This window comes from Phragmites australis, chromosome 2, assembly GCF_958298935.1.
Source record: "Phragmites australis chromosome 2, lpPhrAust1.1, whole genome shotgun sequence".
Lineage (NCBI taxonomy): Eukaryota > Viridiplantae > Streptophyta > Magnoliopsida > Poales > Poaceae > Phragmites > Phragmites australis.
The window spans coordinates 8,393,685-8,415,668 of record NC_084922.1 but is presented as its reverse complement, the minus strand read 5'-3'; the positions used below and the strand labels follow the sequence as shown (position 1 = coordinate 8,415,668).

The following is a 21,984-nucleotide window of genomic DNA, read 5'->3' as shown; positions in this document are numbered from 1 at the left end:
CTCCAACATTGCTGGTTTTTTTTATATTAATTAGGTGTTTATATAAATAAAAAATTAATATGATAAATTATTTAAAGAGAAGAGATGATGCTTATTTCTTATAGAAAAAATTAGATGGTTGAGCCATCAAAGATGGAATACACCATATTCCGCTCTTTTTCCTTACATTTGATCATGTGTGTGCTCATGGTACAAACACTATTTACACCTGCTCTCTCTGTAAACCAACACAATTGTCACATGATCAAAATAATATTTTTGATCATACTACATACAACTATTAATTATCTTGAAAGATATAAATAAACAACGTATAGATATTATGTATTGGAAGTTTATTTCTTAATATTTATTTTTTATTCTCTCTCCTAAAATGTCATCTGAGAAACAAAATATTGGGATGGGCATTATGGTCGCATCGCACCACCGTCCAATTATCTCCACTCGCCATCTACAGTCGTCCAGCTCGCCGCCCCCTGATGTCACTTGCCATGCTCGCCGGGTTAAGAAAAGCGAGGGGATGTCAAAACACGCATCGCATTGTAGCCGTCTGACGGGTACCTCGACCATCCAACGGCCAAGACCTAACCAGTCAATTATCAAATTGCCTTGTCATTAGCAATATTTCTAACACGGTTATTTCTTTTGCTCATTCGCCCTTCACAAAACTTTAAAATCGCATTACATAGTACACTACATAATTGTGTGTAGACAGTAATTGTTTGCTTTTGCCTCTTTTTTATTATTAAAATGTATAGTATGTACGCCCTGCACAATGCATGGTAATCTCATGGGAATAATAACACCAATGAAAAACCTGTGTGTTTGAAATTGAAATAACAATATTAACATGTTTTAGGACAACCTGAATCTATTGTGTGTGATATCCTTTTTCTTTCTTGACAGAATTAATAATTGTTCAGGCATCATTTTTTCATTATTGCTATAGAACAGGATTTATAATTTTTTATTTAATAACACTAGTGCTTAGATTGAAATATTTAGGAGAACGAGTTGTCTTTCTAAGTTCAAGAGATATGTAAATATACATTTTGCGCCTGTTCAACCTCTCCAGCAAAAAACCTTCCTCTATTGAGTCATAGTTATATACAGTACTGCAAGTTAAAATTTATCATCACAATATAAAACATCAACAACATTACAAGTATCTTTCACAAAAAAAATACTACCCCTTCGTTTTTTTAATAACTAGCAATTTTGACATTTGCATTCGCACTTTGACCAACAATGTATCACTAAAATATTTAGTGAAGTAAAATGGATATGATATCGTTAGATTTGCAACAAAAAATACTTTGAGCATATTGTATACTTTTAACTATTTCCTTAGATATTTGTTGAAAATCAGTAGTCAAAATATGAACATCAAAATTAAAATTATCAATTATTTAAAAATGTTGGTAGTGCATCCATATCCATATTCCTATAAATACACGAGTTGTGACAGATCCGATTGATTTCCGTCGTCCACCCGAGTTGATCAAATGGTAACCGTGCAAAGTTAGATCTCGCTCATCCTTTCAAAAATACATTCAATCTCCTATTATTTATCTTTCATACCTAAACGTCAAATATTTGACTTTCATACATTTCAAAAATACATTTAATTTCTCATTACTTACCTTCTATACATAGATGCCCAACATTTGTTTTCCATACATTCAACATCCGGGTTTCTCCAGAGGGTGCGCCGTTTTTCACACTTCGCCTATAACGTCGGGTTTCTTCAGAGGGTGTACTATCTCCCGCACTTCACCTACAACACTGACTTTTTAGACATACTACGCCATCGCCAGCACGTCGTCTTCGTCGCACTATCTCTACACCAAGCTACTACACAAAAATTATCTTCATCCCCTCACAAAATCAATCGTCATCTTGATCTTACTCGTAACATTGCTACGGGCGGTAGACTCTGAACGATACAATCTCTTTCACCCTCCTGTCCAAATACCTGCAATTCTCCTCCCTATTAAAATTACATCATTATATTGTGAATTTTGCATATACAAATATCTCTTTCTATGTTATATTATTTTAATTTTTCAGATTGCTATAATATGGATTGATTTCACGTGTGTCAAAAAGTGTGCAGTTGCTGGTGTATAAAAGTGAACATGTGAAGCAATAAATACAGCTTCGCAATTTTTTCACAATGAAGGTGGAAAATGCAAATCTATGGGCATGCGATGATGTATGGCATGGGCATGCAGCCATGCCATGCCGCCCCCAAAATATCAGGGCCATGTCAGCAGCGCCAGGAGGCGATCCTCCAGCCCACAGCCCCAGGCCCGAATAAGTATCTCCCTCTCCGCACCCGCCTTCCACAAACTTCACCGACGTGCGGGCCCCGAAACGTTCAGTGTCCACCTGTCGGTGAATCAAGTGGTCCACGGGTGAAATAACGCAGCCGCACCACCACCCCCGCATCGCGAAAAAAATCTTTTTCTCGCCTCTCCTCGCTCCTCGCCGTTTCTCTCTCTCCCCTCCGCCTCATCCGCCGCTTGCCGCGAAATCCCGCTCCGAGGCCACTGACTCGCCGTGGAGAGCCTCGGATTAGAGCGCGCACGATCGAGGTAATGCTCCTAATTTTTCCAGATTTTTCGGCGCGGGTCTCGTGTTTTCTGCGCTGTTTTTAGCGTTTACTTCCTTTCCCCCGTTGTTTTACGGCCTTTTGCTCGCGGTTACTGGTGCAAACTGGTCGGAGGATTTGTGGATAATTTTTGGGTAAGGTTGTATATGTGATAGATTTGCTGGAGATTATGAGGATTAAACGGGGAGAGTTCAAATTTTGGCGAGCAGATTTTTATTACCATACTTTTGTAACCTGTGGCGGATCGACGCTTGGCGGATGCATTTTACTGATCTTTTTTTGGGAGGTTTTACTTGGCTAATAGCGAGGAAGCCCCGTTGCTAGAGGGTAGTGTCTATATAAGTTGGGCTTGGCTCTACCTAGGGCCATTTCCGCGTGTAGATTTCGTAACTACGGTTCTGGAAGTAATTAGAGCGGCGGTACTTAATTGAAATTGGTTTCTAGTAATGTAGTTCCCTGTTGATCCCAAAATAAAGTAGCTTTCTGTCATTCTAGTATTTGATTGTATTGTATCCAAAATACAGAATCTCCCCGTATTGTTTTTGGTTGAGGGAATATATCCATCAGTAGCTATGAATTCATTTGGATACCAAAAGATGTTATCTACTTGTTATTCTTAGCTGAAAACGCGGGAATTCACTGAATAGAATTGCCGAAATCATACGATCGAATCTGTTTTTTGAACTAAATATGAGCATGCTGATCTCTTGTTTGTCTTCTCGATCTACTTATGTTGATTTGATTTGTTCGGTCTTGGAAGCTTGTAATCCTGAAATCATTTGTTGCAGGGTTTGGAATTATGAGCCATCAAAATGACAACTCAGGCAATTGTACTTTTATAGGTTACATGTTCTAGTTCCTGTACGTCTAGATTGGTTATTAGCCCCACTTTTATTTCACGTCCCTGAAGTTCAAATGGTCATCCTATTCCTTTGGAAAAAAATTCACTTACAGGGGCATAAGTGATAAGTTGAATTGAATGGTGTAAACATAGGCACCATGGCTAATATGTTCTAAAAAATCCAACATTCCAGCGTCTTCGCTGACGGATTTTGAGGTACAGAAACTGCCCGAACAATTACCAAAGTATAGAAAGTTGGTGCACAATCTCTCCATGAATTTTTAAAACATTGATTTTGTTTTTAACCAATTTGTGTATTGTTTTTGTGATCCAAAATTGTAGATTAAGAGAGACCATTTTGGATTGCAGTGCTGCAATGGCAGACCAGATAGTAAAGCGGTTTTTAAATAAATTACCGTCTAATTCATCTAAAAGTAGTAAAGGAAAAGTGCCTTGTGCCCTTTTGGAATCACAGCCAAACTGAATCTTAGAACTACAAATTGATATTTCTGTGATTTTTTAGAATTCTGAAAAATATGCTCCTTTTAACTTTATAAGAATTTTTTTCATCACACTTTTATTGTTATGTATTTGTTGGATTGCATGTTGATATTTAAAATGTTTTTTTAGCAGATTGTGCAAATTGCTTTGTTAGCTCCCCCTCTTTGGTTTTGTCAGTTCCCATATTTGCTGTTTCAATGTTTGTGCAAGTGATATATCATCTTTTTTCCTTATTCATTTTGCTACATTTTGCAATGCAGAGGCTTTAAAGAACCTATGTTTGAGATTGGTTGATATGATCCTTGGTCACCTTGGGGGATGCCCCCCTCTGTGGGGTGTTCATTGAAGAAGGTGGCAGTACTCTTAGGCGAACTTGTGTCTTACTGAAGGTTTCTTGGTTTCGAGGCAAGTAGCTTACTAAGATTAGGACTTTGGTGGCATAGATGGATCAACTGATTGGCGATTTCAACACAGTGTTGATTACAGGTGCTCTGATTGCTTCTTGGAGCAGTTTCTCTAGTTTCTTTCTTTCTCTTTGAGAGTCTCTCTCTAGTTTCTTGGGCAGGCTCTTGAGCTACCAAGTATGTCAGCCTCAAATGAGAAGTGGATCGATGGGCTCCAGTTCTCATCACTGTTCTGGCCCCCACCGCATGATTTGCAACAGAAGCAGGTATGTATCTTTGCTCGTTGAATTTTGTTATATATGTAATAATTTTCAAGATACCTAATGTGGATTGCACACATATTTGGTTCCATTTCCTGTTTGAAGGCACAAATTTTGGCCTATGTTGAGTACTTTGGCCAGTTTACAGCTGACAGTGAGCAATTCCCTGAAGATGTGGCTCAGGTACTGTATCTCTTACAACAAGTTAGTATTTGTTGTGGGCTTGTGGTAACATGCATATCAAATTTGCTAACTTTTATTACCCTTTATTTGCTTGTGTGCAGCTCATTCAAAGTTGCTATCCATCAAAAGAAAAACACTTGGTAGATGAAGTATTGGGTAATACGAACTTCTGATAGTTGTATGTTATGCAACAGGAAATTCAGTAAATAATCTAACATATGATTCTTCCTTACACTGTACAGCGACTTTTGTCCTTCATCATCCCGAGCATGGTCATGCAGTTGTACATCCGATTCTTTCACGTATCATAGATGGGACCCTGTGCTATGACAGGCACGGTTCCCCATTCAGTTCCTTCATCTCTTTATTTAGCCAAACTTCTGAGGTGAGGTCCCTATTATCTTGGTTAGTTGTTAGTACTTTTCTGTCTCGACAAGATTTAGCCACTTTACATTTCGATATCATTTTCAGTTCTCCTTGTTTGTACTGGCTGAAGTACTGTTGCTCATAAAACTTTATTTTCGACTGCAGAAAGAGTACTCGGAGCAGTGGGCCTTGGCCTGTGGAGAAATTCTTAGAGTTCTAACTCACTACAATAGGCCAATATTCAAAGTTGAGCGCCAAAATAGTGAAGCTGAATGTAGCCGCACATCTGATGAGGCTACATCAAGTGGTTCCTCAGTGAAGAAATCTAACGATTCTCCAGGAAATGAATCTGACCGAAAGCCATTGAGGCCACTCTCTCCTTGGATCACAGACATATTGCTGGCCGCACCTTTGGGCATTAGAAGTGACTATTTTAGATGGTGAGGCATATCTGTATTTGATTTTTTACCCTTTAACTGAAGTCTTCTCTTTTCTTACAAAATGTAACCTTGACTATGTGCCTATGTGGTTATATTAATAAGGAACATCATGCATAATGTGAATGAGGAACAAAGAAAAGAGTATAATATGCGAGGGAAAAGAAAAGAAAGAACAAACAGCTAGCTAGGATAACACTGGAGTAAAGGAAGGAACTTATAATCCAGTTAAAGCTGCAAGCATGTCTCTGATTCTCTCAATGCAACCTACCAGTATCAGAGGGGGGGGGGGGGGGGGGAGAGGACACAGGCTTCTGAAATCTATGTATAATGTGATGCTCTATGCTAATGATGGTGTTTACACATCTGTATTTGCTGTTGAAAAATAAGTTTTTGCTAGAATTAACTTCTACTCTGTAATAGAGGCTGATTGCTCTCCTTTGATATATAACTGGAAAATATGCAGGTGTGGTGGAGTCATGGGAAAATATGCTGCTGGTGGAGAATTGAAGCCTCCAACAACTGGTTGGTAAAATCGGCAGCGAAATGTTCTACCCTGAATAGCAGAATTACATTAACATTAAATGTTTTGTTTTCCTTTATGTTAAGATGGCATATATAACTGGCAATTTTGGATTATGTAGAACTGTTTTATTCTAAAATTCCACAGGGAAACTGAACAGATAAACTACAGTAGTATAGTTGGTATTCAATTGTATGGCCAGAATGGATAAGCTATAGCATTTGATGGTAGAATGCATGATCTACAGAAAAGTACAACATATTCTGTCATTTCAGGATATCTAAGAAGTTTTAGTACCAATAGCCGTCCCTTAATATTGATTCTTTTTACTGTATGCGCATAGAGGACTGGAGGTTTTTGAAGTGAAAACACATTTTCCTGTTTCTATGCTTTAGTAATTCGCTAGCAAATACGTGGACATTCTGATCTAGTCTACTGCTTCCATTTTACACCACTGTGAGCATGAAATTTATGAGGGAATTTTTCTACTCCCAATGGGTGGGGCACATTTTTTTTACAAGTGATGCTAATGCTTATTATGTACACAAAAAAGCTAAGCAACGCATTTCTGGGTGATTTAGCTTTCAGCCGAGGATCTGGGAAGCACCCACAACTTATGCCATCCACCCCCAGATGGGCTGTTGCCAATGGAGCTGGAGTTATATTAAGTGTCTGTGATGAGGAGGTAGCTCAACATGAGACAGCAAATTTAACCGCGGCAGCTGTTCCTGCACTTCTGCTACCTCCACCGACAACACCCTTGGATGAGCATTTGGTGGCTGGTCTGCCCTCTCTTGAACCATACGCTCGCTTATTTCATAGGTAAGCTCGTAGCCATTGTTATACCAATTCTACGCCCCAGATAGTTTCTTAGCGTATCATTCTCCTTTCAGATACTATTCAATTGCTACTCCAAGTGCTACGCAGAGGTTGCTTTTCGGTCTTCTTGAAGCACCACCATCATGGGCTCCAGATGCACTTGATGCAGCAGTACAACTAGTTGAACTCCTTAGAGCAGCTGAAGATTATGCTACCGGCATGCGGGTATGACATACTTCACAGGCTATTATTTGAGGGCAAAAATGTCAAGTTACCTCTTGCAAAAATCGCTCAACCAGCATCTTTTGAGTTCAAATCTACATTAACTTTGGTAACTTTTTTTTTAATCTTAGCTTCCAAAGAACTGGATGCATCTGCATTTCTTGCGTGCGATTGGTACGGCGATGTCAATGAGAGCTGGTATGGCTGCTGATACAGCTGCAGCTCTGCTTTTCCGTATACTCTCCCAGCCAACACTGCTTTTTCCACCACTGAGACATGCCGAAGGAGTTGAAGTACATAATGAACCACCGGGTGGCTATGTGTCATCATATAAGAGGCAGGTATGCAATAGTTTCTGCATACTTATTTTTCATTTCAAGAACTCATTTTCCTCTACTCAGATTTCTCAAAATCTATTAATATGGTTCGAGAAAAAAATTAAGTAATATGATTATACTACAAGTTTAAAAGGTTGGCTAGTGAAAAGCACAATTAAGCTTTTTTTCAAGCCAACATTTTCTAGCCTATTTCATTAAACTATCATCAAAGCTACGATACTGTTACATGGTATTGTGATATTAGGGGTGGCAATTTCCCCATGGGGGCGGGGACGGGGCCAGGTTTTGCTCCGTGGGGGCAACGGGGCGAGGCCTCGAGATCGGGGCGGGATTTTCCCCCACGGGTCCCCATGGGGCCCCGAGTCGCCGCTCACCCGGTCGCTCCCCGCACCCACACCCGCGCGCTGCTCACCGTGAGCCTGCAATCCCTGCGCCCACGCCCCACTGCGCCTGCTCGCCGCTCGCCACAGCTCCGCTTGCCGCTGCGCCCTCTCGCCAAGCTTGCCGCACCCACCACGCCCGCCCGTCGTGCCCCCGCTGGAGTTCGGGGATCCGACGGGGACAGGGACAAGGGGAGTTTTTGCCCCGATAAGCAAACAGGGACGGGGATGGGGCTCCATGTTCGGGGGACGGGGCGGGGATGGGGGCACCCCCCCCCCCGCCCCCCGACCCCGCCCCGTTGCCATCCCTAGGTGATATGGTATCTTCTCAAAATCACTGATATGGTGATACATATGTATTTAAATAAATAAATAAAAATATGAATATTGAAGATAGTTGATAACTTGCAGTCCAAGACTCAATTTTCATCACCCCATCCTTGCAGCTAAACAACCACAAGGTACATAGCATTGGAAACATAAAATAAGGTGCATAAGACATACATGCAACATAAGTTCATGGCATAGGACTGTTTGTGAATGGTAAAGAAGGAATGCCATTTGTTAGGGTTGTTTGTGGGGTTAGATCTGTTGGATTAGTAATCGGCTGGGATTTTGTTTGAGGTATCTGGGTTGAGCCATATTGATGCATTGTGCGGTACTAGGAAGTATCAGACCCATATTGCTACCTTATTATCGTGTACTTAACTACTGGATCCAGTTTGCTGGATGATCAGCAGTTCAGTGTATCTAAGTCATCAGGATAATTCAGAACACCTTATTATATCCTTATGTAGGGTATTACTAGTTGCCATGTTACGTTTGCTCAGCTAAAACATGCAATGGATAGATAAAAGCGTCTATAGTCTATTTGTGTATGTCTAAAATAGAAAAACATAACATTTATACGTGCTGCTATGATATGCCCCAATCAGTTGATTTAACCTTTGTAATATTCAGTTAACATTAATGCTATCACAACCGAAAGTTGGAAATAAGCTTCCTGTTGACTTGTTTCTGCCTTTTGTTCGCATCACTAATTTTCCTTCCTGCACCTTCAACTACCCAAAGTTGGAAGTTTCTGCATCTGAAGCCACTATTGATGCCACCGCACAAGGCATTGCTTCCATGCTGTGTGCTCATGGTCCTGATGTTGAGTGGAGAATATGTACCATCTGGGAAGCCGCCTATGGTTTGCTACCTCTGAGTTCGTCCGCAGTTGATTTGCCCGAAATTGTTGTAGCCGCTCCCCTTCAGCCACCTACACTATCGTGGAGCCTATACTTGCCATTATTAAAAGTATTTGAGTATCTACCTCGTGGAAGTCCATCTGAAGCATGCCTGATGAGGATATTTGTGGCAACAGTTGAAGCTATACTTAGAAGAACTTTTCCTTCAGAAACCTCGGAACAATCCAGGAAACCAAAAAGTCAGTCTAAAAACCTTGCCGTTGCCGAACTCCACACAATGATACATTCACTCTTTGTTGAATCCTGCGCCTCAATGGACCTTGCCTCGCGGTTATTATTTGTGGTATTAACTGTTTGCGTCAGTCATCAAGCTTTGCCTGGGGGAAGCAAAAGACCAACTGGTAGTGATAACCATTCTTCTGAGGAAATCAGTGAGGACTTAAGACTAACAAATGGAAGAAACAGATGTAAGAAGAAACAAGGACCTGTAACTACATTTGATTCGTATGTTTTAGCTGCAGTTTGTGCCTTATCTTGCGAGCTTCAGCTGTTCCCTTTCATTTCGAAGAACGGAACACATTCAAATCTAAAGGACTCTATAAAGATTATCATACCTGGAAAAACCAATGGGATCAGTAATGAGCTACACAATAGCATCAGCTCAGCAATTCTTCATACCCGCAGAATACTTGGCATCTTGGAAGCTCTTTTCTCCTTGAAGCCGTCATCAGTTGGTACCTCATGGAGCTATAGTTCAAATGAAATAGTTGCAGCAGCTATGGTTGCTGCTCATGTTTCCGAGTTATTTCGTCAGTCCAGGCCGTGCCTAAATGCACTCTCTGCACTGAAGCAATGCAAGTGGGATGCTGAGATTTCTAATAGGGCATCATCCCTTTACCATTTGATTGACTTGCATGGTAAAACAGTGTCCAACATTGTGAACAAAGCTGAGCCTCTTGAAGTTCACCTGACCCTTACACCAGTAAAGAAGGATGATCAACAGCACACAGAAGGAAACAATACCATTTCATCAGATTGTGGCAAGATGGAAAACAAGAATGCTTCAACCTCACATAAGAAAAACGGGTTTGCAAGACCACTCTTGAAATGTGCAGAACGAAATGGTGACGTTGCAAGTACATCTGGCAAAGCTATTGCAAGTTTACAGGTGGAAGCATCTGATTTGGCAAACTTCCTTACCATGGATCGGAATGGTGGTTACCGAGGTTCTCAAACTCTCCTAACATCTGTATTGTCAGAGAAACAAGAGCTATGCTTCTCAGTTGTCTCATTGCTCTGGCAGAAGCTCATTGCATCTCCCGAAATGCAGATGTCTGCAGAAAGTACATCGGCTCACCAAGGTTGGAGGAAGGTATGATTGTGTGTGCTTATAGGCGTAACCGAGTAATGCTATGAAAACATTAGTGCTATGTTGTTAGCATTCTTATGAATGAATGAATAACACACTTTGTTTTTGATGTATAGGTTGTAGATGCGCTTTGTGATGTTGTTTCCGCCTCACCAGCCAAGGCTTCAACTGCCATCGTTCTCCAGGTCAAGATATTGTTAGATTCGCATATTGGTTATTAAATTGAGTTCAGTTTTTGGTTTCTTTTTCTGTTTTCTTTGATTAATTTATTTGAAAAGAGACATTGACTTGTTACCTACATGAAGATGCACCTATTTCCAGAGTCATCTTTCTTGATGTTTCTATGTTCTGCAGGCGGAGAAGGACCTGCAGCCTTGGATTGCTCGAGATGATGAGCAAGGTCAGAAGATGTGGAGAGTCAACCAGCGAATTGTGAAGCTGATTGCTGAGCTTATGAGAAACCATGATAGCCCAGAAGCACTGGTGATTCTTGCTAGTGCTTCAGATCTTCTACTTCGCGCTACTGATGGAATGCTCGTCGATGGTGAAGCTTGCACTTTGCCACAACTAGAGGTAACATCTCTATTCACCAGATTTTTCATAGAATACCATTAGCAAAATTGTTTATTTCCCCATTGTGCTGCCATGAAATAGCATCAACTTATTTCATGCTATACAAACTCACTGGTATTAATGCTCGCTGACTATCATTTGTCTTGTGAATATGTGCAGCTTCTGGAAGTGACTGCTAGAGCAGTTCATCTCATTTTCAGATGGGGAGATTCAGGTGTAGCAGTTGCCGATGGCCTCTCTAATCTGCTGAAGGCATGCCCTCTTATCTGATCACCCTCCCAATCATCAGAAACACACTCATGTATCCTTCATATTTAAACATGCTAACCGAATATGATTTGCAGTGCCGTCTATCAACTACCATCCGCTGCCTCTCCCACCATAGTGCACATGTGCGCGCGCTCAGCATGTCCGTCCTTCGAGACATCTTGAATAATGGACCTGCAAACCCCAGCAAGATCATTCAAGGGGAACACCGGAATGGCATCCAGAGCACGTCCTACCAGTGCCTTGCAGCAAGCATCAACTGGCAAGCGGACGTCGAGAGGTGCATAGAGTGGGAAGCCCACAACCGCCGCGCCACCGGGCTGACGCTCGCCTTTCTCAGCGCGGCGGCGAAGGAACTCGGCTGCCCCCTCCCTTGCTGACGAGACCATCTCCGAAACTGACATCGGCAGCACTTGACGGTCAGTGCAAGCAGTTGCTGCAGGGTCAGTGAACATGATGCTAATCTCTGGCGGAAGGATGACTTGCTGGCCTGTTCCGTGATGTGATTTATACGGATATTAGGTGGTGTTCCAAAGCATACGAAGCTCGCTCCCATGACGCGATTTAATTTGAATCTGACGTTAGATGCTCGAGCGTATGGAATTGCTTGTGGTGTAATTTGTTTGAGTAAATTTTAAAAACATATAACTATTTTAACATATGTTATAATAAACTACAATTTTCTTATTATAGATTTACCTATTATCATCTATTGTAATTAATAGGAGGATTAATCGTAGATCTAACAACAACTATCTGTTGTTAGAGGATGATAGATGAGTTTATGATAATAATTATAGTTTTTTTAATATATATTAAAATAATTATAGGTTTTTAAATGAACAACATAAGTTATAATTTTTCATAACATAATATTAAAATAATTATAGGTTCCCAAAATTTACTCAACTTATTTCGATATGGTGGTCGAAGAAGCATGCCATTTTTCTTCTTGTTACTTCTGTGAACAATAAACATAAGCGAAGACTGAATCTGCACGCAATTAAGCAGAAATGAGCTGTCCTGTTGTTTTTTCTTGCCTATTATTCAGTCAACGGTGACAATTGGCACTGGTTCTGGATAGTTCTCAATGAAACTCACAGTGCTCTGTATTAACTACAAACATTCCATAAAAAGTTACCGGATGACAGTGGATCGTGGCGTTTGTGTTTCGTGAGTAGTAATGATGTTACATTAGATGACACTGCATCACAATTTTGACAACATAAGAAGAGACGAAAAGATTCAGCTCCGTTTAGATAGAACGTGGCTTTAGAGTTTTTATTAGTCGAGAAAGTGACTATGACTATTAAATTTTAGTTGTTAATTTTTACATTAAACTTTAGCTTCTTAGAAAAAAATAGAAAAGCTTATTTCATTATATTTCTCAGCTTCTAGTTTATTTTAATTATAATTATTTTTTCAGCCAATCAAAAACCACTATAAACTAGGACTAAAAGTTAGATCCTTAGACACCTTTTAACTTTTTTCAGAAAAAAGTCAGAAAAAATCTATTAAAAAGAGACCTCATTAGAGCACATGAATGCCTTTGGGCCAATGTCAAATAACATGCGTCTGATCATTGGTTTAATATTGGTGTCATAATATTTCAAAATTGTCGTTGTTGCGAACAAGTGTGTAGCTCAGTAGTGCACTCGCTAGCTGCAAGCATCCAGATTGGGAGCTCGACTCCCAGCTCTCGCACTCGTGTCCAGGTTTAGCTCAAGCTTAGACAAAGGTACGCACACGCCTGTGCGTGCGTATTCAATAGGAAGTGCGTACTCGCACATTAAAGGTCTAGGGCTTTTTAATCTATAGTTAACATGTTGTTAGGACAGCGCACGTGTGTACATGAGCTGTGGGTGTGATATATGTAAGTTGTGTGTGTCCTTGATGTACACTGTCAAAGAAAAAAATGCCACTGTTAGTAAAATGTCAGAAATTTTTCAAAAAGTCTGTCTACTGCTTTGATATTTTACTGACATCAGAATAATGCAACTAGAGACGACAGCTCATTTCCACCATATGCTCTGTGTTTGCGAATTTTCCAAGGACATGTTTGGATTAGCTAGAGATTATAAAAACCAGCTAAACAAAATATGTAGTTGATCCAATCAATCCAGATTATAGTTTAAATAATAAAAATCCAACAAACCAGATTCTTATAATCCCATAATCTGGCTCCACCCAACTAAAAGCAGATAATAGATGGTAAAAAGACATTTTTGCCCCCGCACCTTATCCTTTCTGCCAAGCTTTTCTCCCTCACGCATCCCGGCCTCTTCTGTCTCGGTCGCGTGCTCTCCCAGTAGGGTGCCGCCACCGCCGCCGCCTTAAACCCCGCTTCCCTGCGTGCTCCTGTCACTGCTGCCCAATCCCGCCGCCGCCGGCCCATCCCAGCTCGCTGACGCCGCCCAAGTCTTGTCATCCGCCGATGGACCTGTTTGGGGAGCAAGGCGACGACTCCGAATTCGTGGATCCCATCACGCTGCCGCCCAATCATGCCGCCAGGGCCATCTTCTTGGAGCCTGACACCTCCCTTGGCGGTTGTGCCGTTCCTCCTCAACGTGGTTCTGACGGAACGTAGGGCATTGACCTCAATTCCCTGGCCTCCAACTTCCCCAACATGATGTCGTACAACGCCCTCCTTTCTCCATCGTTGCCCAACATCGACGAGGCTGAGATCGCAGGTAGTCATCAGTGCACTGGGCCTAGTCGATCCGCCAGTGCTGGATGTGGGGCCACGGCGACACGCACCGGATGGGGCGTCGATCCTGCACGCACGGCAGCAAGGTCCTTCAACGCTCCTAGAACGGCTACAATGGCTACCAGAGGAGGGCGTGTGTGAGGACCCGTCCAAACAGTATTCAAATTAATCATCAGGAGGATCATTATTCAGAATCCAACCTCGACGATTAACCCGAATACCATTCCGGCAGTCCCGAAACGTGTTTTGTGCCCAAGGATCGGAACACATGCCTCCAACATAGTGCATCACAACATAGCTTAATAAAGAGCAAGTAATAAATATTTATATTACAAATATTAAGCATGCAACAAGTTATCACAATTTACAGCAAAAGAGAGCTAGGAGGAGACTAAAACCTGCTCAACTCCTAACCAGTAAAAGAACTAAGCAGCGGAAGACTAAAAGCTATACAACAAAAGGATATGGAGCCACATGCCCTTAGGCCCCATACCAAAACACTGAGTTCGGAGTAGAGTGTGCTACTCCTGCCCGCCACCCTGATCGGCAGGCACAAAGTAGCCAAACACTGTCTCTTCCTCAACGACAGGAGTACCTGAAAGCGCAGGCATGAGTACGAAGGTACTCGCAAGACTTAAACCATATAGAGCACATATATATAGCTCGACTCCAAGGATTATGCATTGATCATTAGCAAGGATGAACCACAGGTTAAGTAAAATATATACACTAAGCATCCTAGACATATGTGTGAGCGACTGAAACTTAATCAAAACATATGAAAATTACCCTGCAACTAACAACTGAACAAATGTATCTGTAAACAACATGTATATCAACAAGTAACAGGTGCCCACAATCACCATCTCCCACATACCAAACCACAAACCATACTCGAAACTCTACGACCGGGTGCAAATGAAACAATAGCATGCTCATGACCGAGAGCACGGCAGTTCGAACTATTTATACACCCTGCAGGGGATACTCCTGGACCTACACGACACGAGGACCATACGGCTTGTGCCACCCGCTAAAGTGCACACAAGGGGGTACCCGTGACAACCTTTCCCAACCAGCCCCAACCGTGTGCGACATGCAACGCTCAATGTGGCGGTACCAGAACTACTCCCGGAGCAAACTAGTACCGCTTACAAGCCCGCCCGCTCACACCGTCGTTGTTCAGGCCCCACAAAGCCACAACTGCGAAGGTATTCGACTCGCCTTACCATTAGATCGGTATGTGGTGAGTAAGGTAAGTGCTAAAGCTAACTACCCCGACGATCGGTCTTAAACGATGCAAGTAGTCTACGGTGTCTGATTTTCCTCTACCGGCCTACCCAGGGGAACTCCACATCCGGGCAGGACAAAACACCATCCTAGCACCGCCCACATCTCGTCTCATACTCACCACTCATACAACCATCTCAACCTCAACAAGTGTGTGTAACCATAAGAAGGTCCTATATTCGCGAACAACAGGATGCACCGTCGTTCGACTTCTACCGAATGACCTAAGCATGGCTAAGCATATAAGTTGAACTCGTATCTAGACATTGACAGTACCTTAAGGCTACAAGGAATATAAATACACAAGTATTCAAAGTAGAAGAATGCAATCGGCATAGGTTCTACCCATTGGTACCCGATACTGACTCACTAAACATGCATACATACATAAGCATAATTTATCAATTTTAGACTTATCCAATTACACAAGAGGGATCAATATGCTTAGTTGCTTGCCTTGTTGTTCAGGTGGATCTCCTTCGCTCTCCTGGAAAATCGGCTCGACGTTTTCTAAAAAGAATAACGCATGCATGTCATGAGTATGGATGAAATGCAACAATGCATGCCATATGATGCGTAAAACATGTTAAAAGTGCAAACATGCGAATTAGAATAAAATTGGGACTCAAACCCATTTGAAAAGTTACTGAAAGTGCGGAACCTTCGGAGAAATCTCCGGAACCTCTGGACATATGCGGACTATCCACAAAATTCTGCAGAACATCAGGACATTTACGCAACTCAGGTGAACTCCGGACTATCCGAAGAATTCTCCGGATACTCCGGACATGTGCGGACCCTCCGGACTTTGTCTGGACACTCCGAACATTGACATGAAATGTGTTTTCACCGATTCGTTTATCGATTCAATTTGAACACTAGACATACTTTACCTAAACATGGTCATACACTATATAAAGGGTTTAGATCCAATTAATTACGCAATGTTAAATATTGAAACCATTTCAATGACTCAAACCTTAGCGCGTATTTCATTAACCAATGGAATTCAAACACTCATCTCATGGCTCATAGTATTTTAATGTGTAGAGCATGTTAATACAAGGCTAACGAAAGTAGTTTCATAATTTTAGGACATGGCAACTACTAACCGTGACCTAAACAAGTCGAAACATATTTAATTAACTCACTAATTCTCAAAAATATTTTCTGGAGTTTCAACATTTTTAACACATAGTTTATACTCATACTAAGCTAACGCAACTAATCTCACGTCATTTGGAGTTCGGATGAATTAATTATGAATTTTACAAGACCCAACACGCCTGATGAATAGTAAGTCCAGACCCTCCGCACTTTTCTGCGGAACCTCCGCACTTTTGCAGACTATCCGCACTTTTCTGCGGAGGTTCCGAACTGTGGAACCTCCGAACAATTTTTCGGAGGTTCTGGACTTTCCAGAACTACTCCTGTTTGAGGGGAAACTTTGCCAAATTAATTTGCGATCTTTTTCACTTCAAATGGGGATATGTTTGGGAGAGTTTAGAGAGTCTAGAACTCAACTAACCACGTAGCAACTCAATTCCTAACTCAATTTCATCAAAATCCCCATTTTTGGTCCAAAACATCAAGAACTCATGAACTTTACTAAAACTCAAAATCGATCAACCAAATCACGAATTCTTGCTATGAGGAGCCTAAAGGACTTACTCAAGATGCTTGTGGAGCTGGGTGACCGTTGAGGAGTGGAGGAAATGAAGGGAAATCGATGAACTCCGGTGTTTCTTGTGCTTCAACCATGAACACCAAAATACATCAAATCCGACTCGAATCTTTCGAGAAAACGAAAATGAATTGGAGGGATGGATAGCTCATGAGCTTGTGATCGCGTGAGTACCACATGCATACCTTAATTCCCCCTCTTGAGCTCGGGTTTGAGAAGGAATGGAGAGAGGGCTTGAGAGCTTGAGTGGGGAGGAGAGGGAGCTCCTCCTTGGCTGGTTGAGCACGTGAGTGAGAGTGGGAGTAGGTGGGGGAGAGAGAGAGGGCAGGTGAGCTGCCCCTTTGGGGTGGTTGGAAGGTGGGTGAGGTGTGGGGCCTACGTATTAGGGAAATGAGTCCATTTTCGCTGCGAAATTAATTCTTTTCTCTCCCGTATTTCTTTCTCCCATCCAAATGATTTCATACGCATTGCATTAATATTCTGAATTATAATTATGCAAAATTAAACATAATACTTAAAAAGCGTGATTATGCTTAATTGTGTGATTAAAAATTTGGGGACATGACAGCGTGCAACTCCTCGGGGCACCGCCGCCGCAGCCGGGGGTCGTGGAACACCTCGGGTGCCCGCCGCCGCAGGTGTGAGTGGTGGCACACCTCCGGTGGGCGCCCCTGGAGGTGGGAGTGATGGCACTCCTCGTTTTGGCACCGGCACAAGTGGGAGTGGTGCCTCTCCATGGCTGGCCGATGCAGATGGTGGTCCAGAGGATGAGGATGAAGGATTTGGGGATAGATTGTCGGTGAGCAATTTTTTTCTTGCCCTTTTGATTTTGTGAACTGATGATGTCGTGCTGTAGGCATGTGTTCTTGGCTTGATGTCAATCGAGGACCTTTGTCTCAAATGAAAAGGTTGTAACTGATGAGGTCAAGTTTGTTTGTCTCAAATATTTGAACTGATGACCTTTCTCTCAAATGAAAGGTTGTAGGCATGTGGTCAAGTTTGTTTGTCTCAAATATTTGAACTGATGACCTTTCTCTCAAATATGCTTATTGGTTTTCAGCCATGTGGTCAATATGCTTGTTGGTTTAGAGTTTAACATAAAGCTTTATGATCATGTTCATAACTGATCATAACTGATGGATACATAAGAATTGTTGGTTTAGAGTTGGACAGAAAGCTTTAGAGTGGTTCAATACATGAGAATGTGATTGGTACAGGCTAGCTAGTTGTTTGGCCCTTCCATCTCAATATATGGATATGCCTATATTGAGATTTGCAAATCATAACTGATGCATTATATACTTCTCCCACTCTCCTCATAGTCCTTTATAATGGATGTGCATTTCGTATTCCTTGGAGTACATATCAGCTATTGTGCTCAGAATATACAATCTGTGTGTTGGTCTGTAATTTTATAACTTTGCTGATATATTGCCATCTGTGTGTCTATTTATCAGCTACTGTGCTCAGAATATACAATCTTCTTGCGGTTGATACTGTCACTGCTGACATTGCTTTTGCATTCCCAAGATGCTTGTTGGTTTTCAGCTACATAAGTTGCCATGTACTTGTTAAGGAAAAAAAGTGCTACATAAGTTGCTAGTGTCATCTTATATTGTTCTGCTTACATAAGAGAAATTTTGCTTAATTCTTTTATATGACAAATCTGCAATAGAAGGAGGACCTATATGACAAGGCTAATTGGACTTCGGCCAATACTGGAATTTTTTGTGACACATATGTTGAGGAAATAAAGGCTGGGAACAGGAACAATGGATTTATGACCTCTAGAGCCTATAAGAACATGACTGAGAAGTACTATATAAAACTGGGTTAAAACAACTTCAGCTGAAAAACAGATGGCAAGGACTTAAGGCGCTATATAGCTTTTGGTTATGGTTGAACAAACAAACTGGACTTAACCGGGCAAATGGAACGATGGTGGGTGATGACACCTTTTGGAAAGTACACACCAAGGTACTTGTTAACTATACTGTTCATACTGTCTTTGTTGATCAACTTGTTAATGTCCAATCAAATTTTTTCAGGGACATTCCGAATGGAAGAAGCTAAGGAATGGGCCCCCAGAGTGGCTAGACCAACTAGAAGTGATGTTTGAGCACACTGCTGTGGATGGATCATCCTCTTGTATTCCTGGCGAACACATTGCTGACGAAGATGATGAAGGTGGCGAAGGTGATGTAGGTGATGGATACGATGGAAGTCCTATGAGTACCATTAGTTTGAAGAGAGGTACTAGTTCTAGTACTTGTTCTACTAGTCCACGGAAGAAATCAAAGAGCCCTATGGTCAGAATTATAAAGGGACTATTGGACACTATGCAGTCCAACAGTGCTATAGCCCAAAAGGTGATGCAGGGGAAATTGAGGTCAAAATCAATCAAGCAAGCGATGCGATTGGCTATGGAAAGTGGGGTAGCGGAAGGAAATGTGGAGCATTTCATGGCCAGCCAACTGTTTGTCAAACCTGAGAATCGTGATGTTTTCTTTACCTTTACCATCAACGAAGGAAGGCTTGGTTGATTGAAGAGGTGGTGCCAGCTGAAGAATATGTACTAGTCACTGAAGATTTGAAGTTGTCAACTCGCTTATGTCCTATGAACTGATGTTGATTTATGACCTTATTTCCTCTATGTAGTGCTAAACAAAATTTGCTATATATGTGAACTGATTTTTGGATATATGCTATCTATGAACTGATGCTTGTTTGGTACTGATGCTTGTATGTGAATTGACGCTAGGCTATCTGTGAACTGATGCTTGTTTGGTACTGATGCTTGTTGGCTGTGAACTGATGCTTGGATATATGCTTGTTGTCTGTGAACTGATGCTTGGATATATGCTTGTCTGTGAACTGATGCTTGGATATATGCTTGTCTGTGAACTGATGCTTGGATATATGCTTGTAGATGAACTCTTCTTCAAGTGATGTGGAGGAAGAAACACTTGAGATTGCACGGTATCAACTTGAGGTGATGCAAGAATATGGTGCTCTATCATGCATAATTGGAATGTACTATGATGATACTTTCATAAACAAGTCTAAGACGAGGGAACCTGAACTCTCTGGGTATTATTGGGTTATGAGAACCCTTAATAATACAACATCTTGCTTCAACATATTTAGGATGAGTAGTACACTTTTTGGTAGGCTACATTAGTTGCTAGTGTCATCTTACGGTCTGAAGTCCACAAAAAAGATGAGCTCCATAGAGGCTTTAGCCATGTTTTTATGGATTATTGGTGCCCCACAAAGTGTTAGACAAGCTGACAATTGTTTCGAGAGGTCAACCGAGACGGTTAGTCGGAAATTTGAACAAGTCTTGCATAGTGTCTATATGCTCTCAGCAGATATTATCAAACCAAGAGATCCAGAATTCAGGATGGTGCATCCTAGACTACAAGGTGCTTGTTTTTCACCATATTTCAATAACTGCATTGGAGCAATAGATGGTACACATGTACCTTTTGTCGTGCCAGTGTCAAAGATGCTTCAACACGTGGGACGTCACGGGTATTCCACACAAAATGTCTTGGTTATATGTGACTTCGACATGAGGTTCACCTTTGCTGTCACGGGTTGGCTAGGATCGGTACATGACCTAAGAGTGTTCAATAACGCTATACGCAAATATGGCGACAAGTTTCCACATCCTCCACCCGGTAAACTCACTTGTTGATATCTTATCTCACTTGTGACGAAGTCAAATTTGAAATGTTCTTTTTTATATATAATTTGTAATGTTATAAATTTTTTAGGGAAATTTTATCTTGTCGACTCGGGCTACCCTAACCGAGCAGGTTATCTTGCATTGTACAAGGCGACGAAGTATCATTTATGTAATACTGAATATTTGAGAGAGAGAAAAAAGGGATTTGACCAAAAATTGACTTTTTGATCCGTTGCTCGTATGGGCGATCGGAGACCGTGGTTGCGTTCATCTCGTCGAGACGAACCCATTTTGCTATTCATATGTCCGTTCCGAGCACTTTGTGACTCGTAGCAAGCCTAATAAATTTAGACCGTTGATTGTTTAAAATAAAAAAATAAAAAAGAGGATAAATACCGGATGGATCGGCCCTCAACCCGATCCATCCAGACACCTCTCGCGTTTCTCTCTCTCTCTCTCTCTCTCTCTCTCTCTCTCTCTCTCCATCGCTGTTGTGCGCCGTGCGTTGCTGTGCGCCGCCGTGCGCCTGCGAGCCGCCGCCGTCTCCGCTCCGCCTCTGGCCTTGCGCGCCACCGCCACCCTCTGTCACCGGCCGCCGTCGCCGTCTACCGAGCACCACCCGCCGCGCACGCCGTTGCACCGCGCCGTGCACCAGCCGAGCTCCCCGCCGTCCCGTCGTGCCACCTCTGCTGGCCTGAGCTGCTCCGCCAGCCGTCTCGCGCCTCCGCGCCGTTGCGCCGGCTCGCCGCTGCTGGCTGCCGTGCTGCTGACCGCCATCGAGCACCGCCACGGTCGCTCTCCAGCCAACGTGCTTCGTTGACCGAGAGCCAAACCGAAGGAAGCAGGCGCGGACCGAAGCAAGGAAGCCGGCCGAAGAAGAAAACCAGGAAAGGGAAGGAGGAGAAGGAAAAGAAAAGAAAAGAGAAAAGGAGAGAGAAGAAAAAGAAAGAGAAAAGAAAAAGGGAAGAAAGAGAAAAGAAAAAGAAAAAGGAAGAAAAAGGGAAAAGTTGGAATTTTCGCAATTTTGTCGGATTCGTCGTCAATCCTCCAAAAGTGATTCTTTAGTAATTCCTAGACGTTTATGGTTAGATTAAATCAATCAATTCATGTCGTATCATTTAATGTGATCAATAGTCCGATTCGTTTCGATAATCATTATTGATCCGAAGATACGACATCCGAGTCGAAACATTCATTTCTTTCAACGGAGCAAAGTCTAATTAGTGAGAACTTTGATTCGACTCTGAATTGGAAATAGTGTATCATTTCATATGATACGGTTTTCTGTTCGGTTTTCCGAAATATAGGCGTATATGCGACGTTTT

The 21,984-nt window shown here is 42.0% G+C and overlaps 1 protein-coding gene across 5 annotated transcripts; it reads left to right on the top strand.

The window, feature by feature from the left end:
* Nucleotides 1-2,354: 2,354 nt before the first annotated feature.
* Nucleotides 2,355-11,992, top strand: LOC133897955 (protein GIGANTEA-like). 5 transcript variants are annotated; one of them, XM_062338821.1, is made up of 16 exons: nucleotides 2,355-2,597; nucleotides 4,217-4,361; nucleotides 4,443-4,626; nucleotides 4,726-4,803; nucleotides 4,905-4,959; nucleotides 5,046-5,188; nucleotides 5,335-5,609; nucleotides 6,073-6,131; nucleotides 6,711-6,951; nucleotides 7,023-7,173; nucleotides 7,302-7,511; nucleotides 8,960-10,450; nucleotides 10,564-10,632; nucleotides 10,802-11,020; nucleotides 11,180-11,272; nucleotides 11,365-11,992. In XM_062338821.1, exons 3-16 carry the CDS (start codon nucleotides 4,540-4,542, stop codon nucleotides 11,665-11,667), a joined length of 3,474 nt encoding a protein of 1,157 aa, XP_062194805.1. In that variant the 5' UTR covers nucleotides 2,355-2,597; nucleotides 4,217-4,361; nucleotides 4,443-4,539; the 3' UTR covers nucleotides 11,668-11,992. The 5 variants fall into 5 exon arrangements, with proteins under 5 accessions (XP_062194805.1, XP_062194784.1, XP_062194778.1 ...); XM_062338800.1 differs by having other exon boundaries at nucleotides 4,431-4,626; XM_062338794.1 differs by having other exon boundaries at nucleotides 4,217-4,442; nucleotides 4,522-4,626.
* Nucleotides 11,993-21,984: the final 9,992 nt, after the last annotated feature.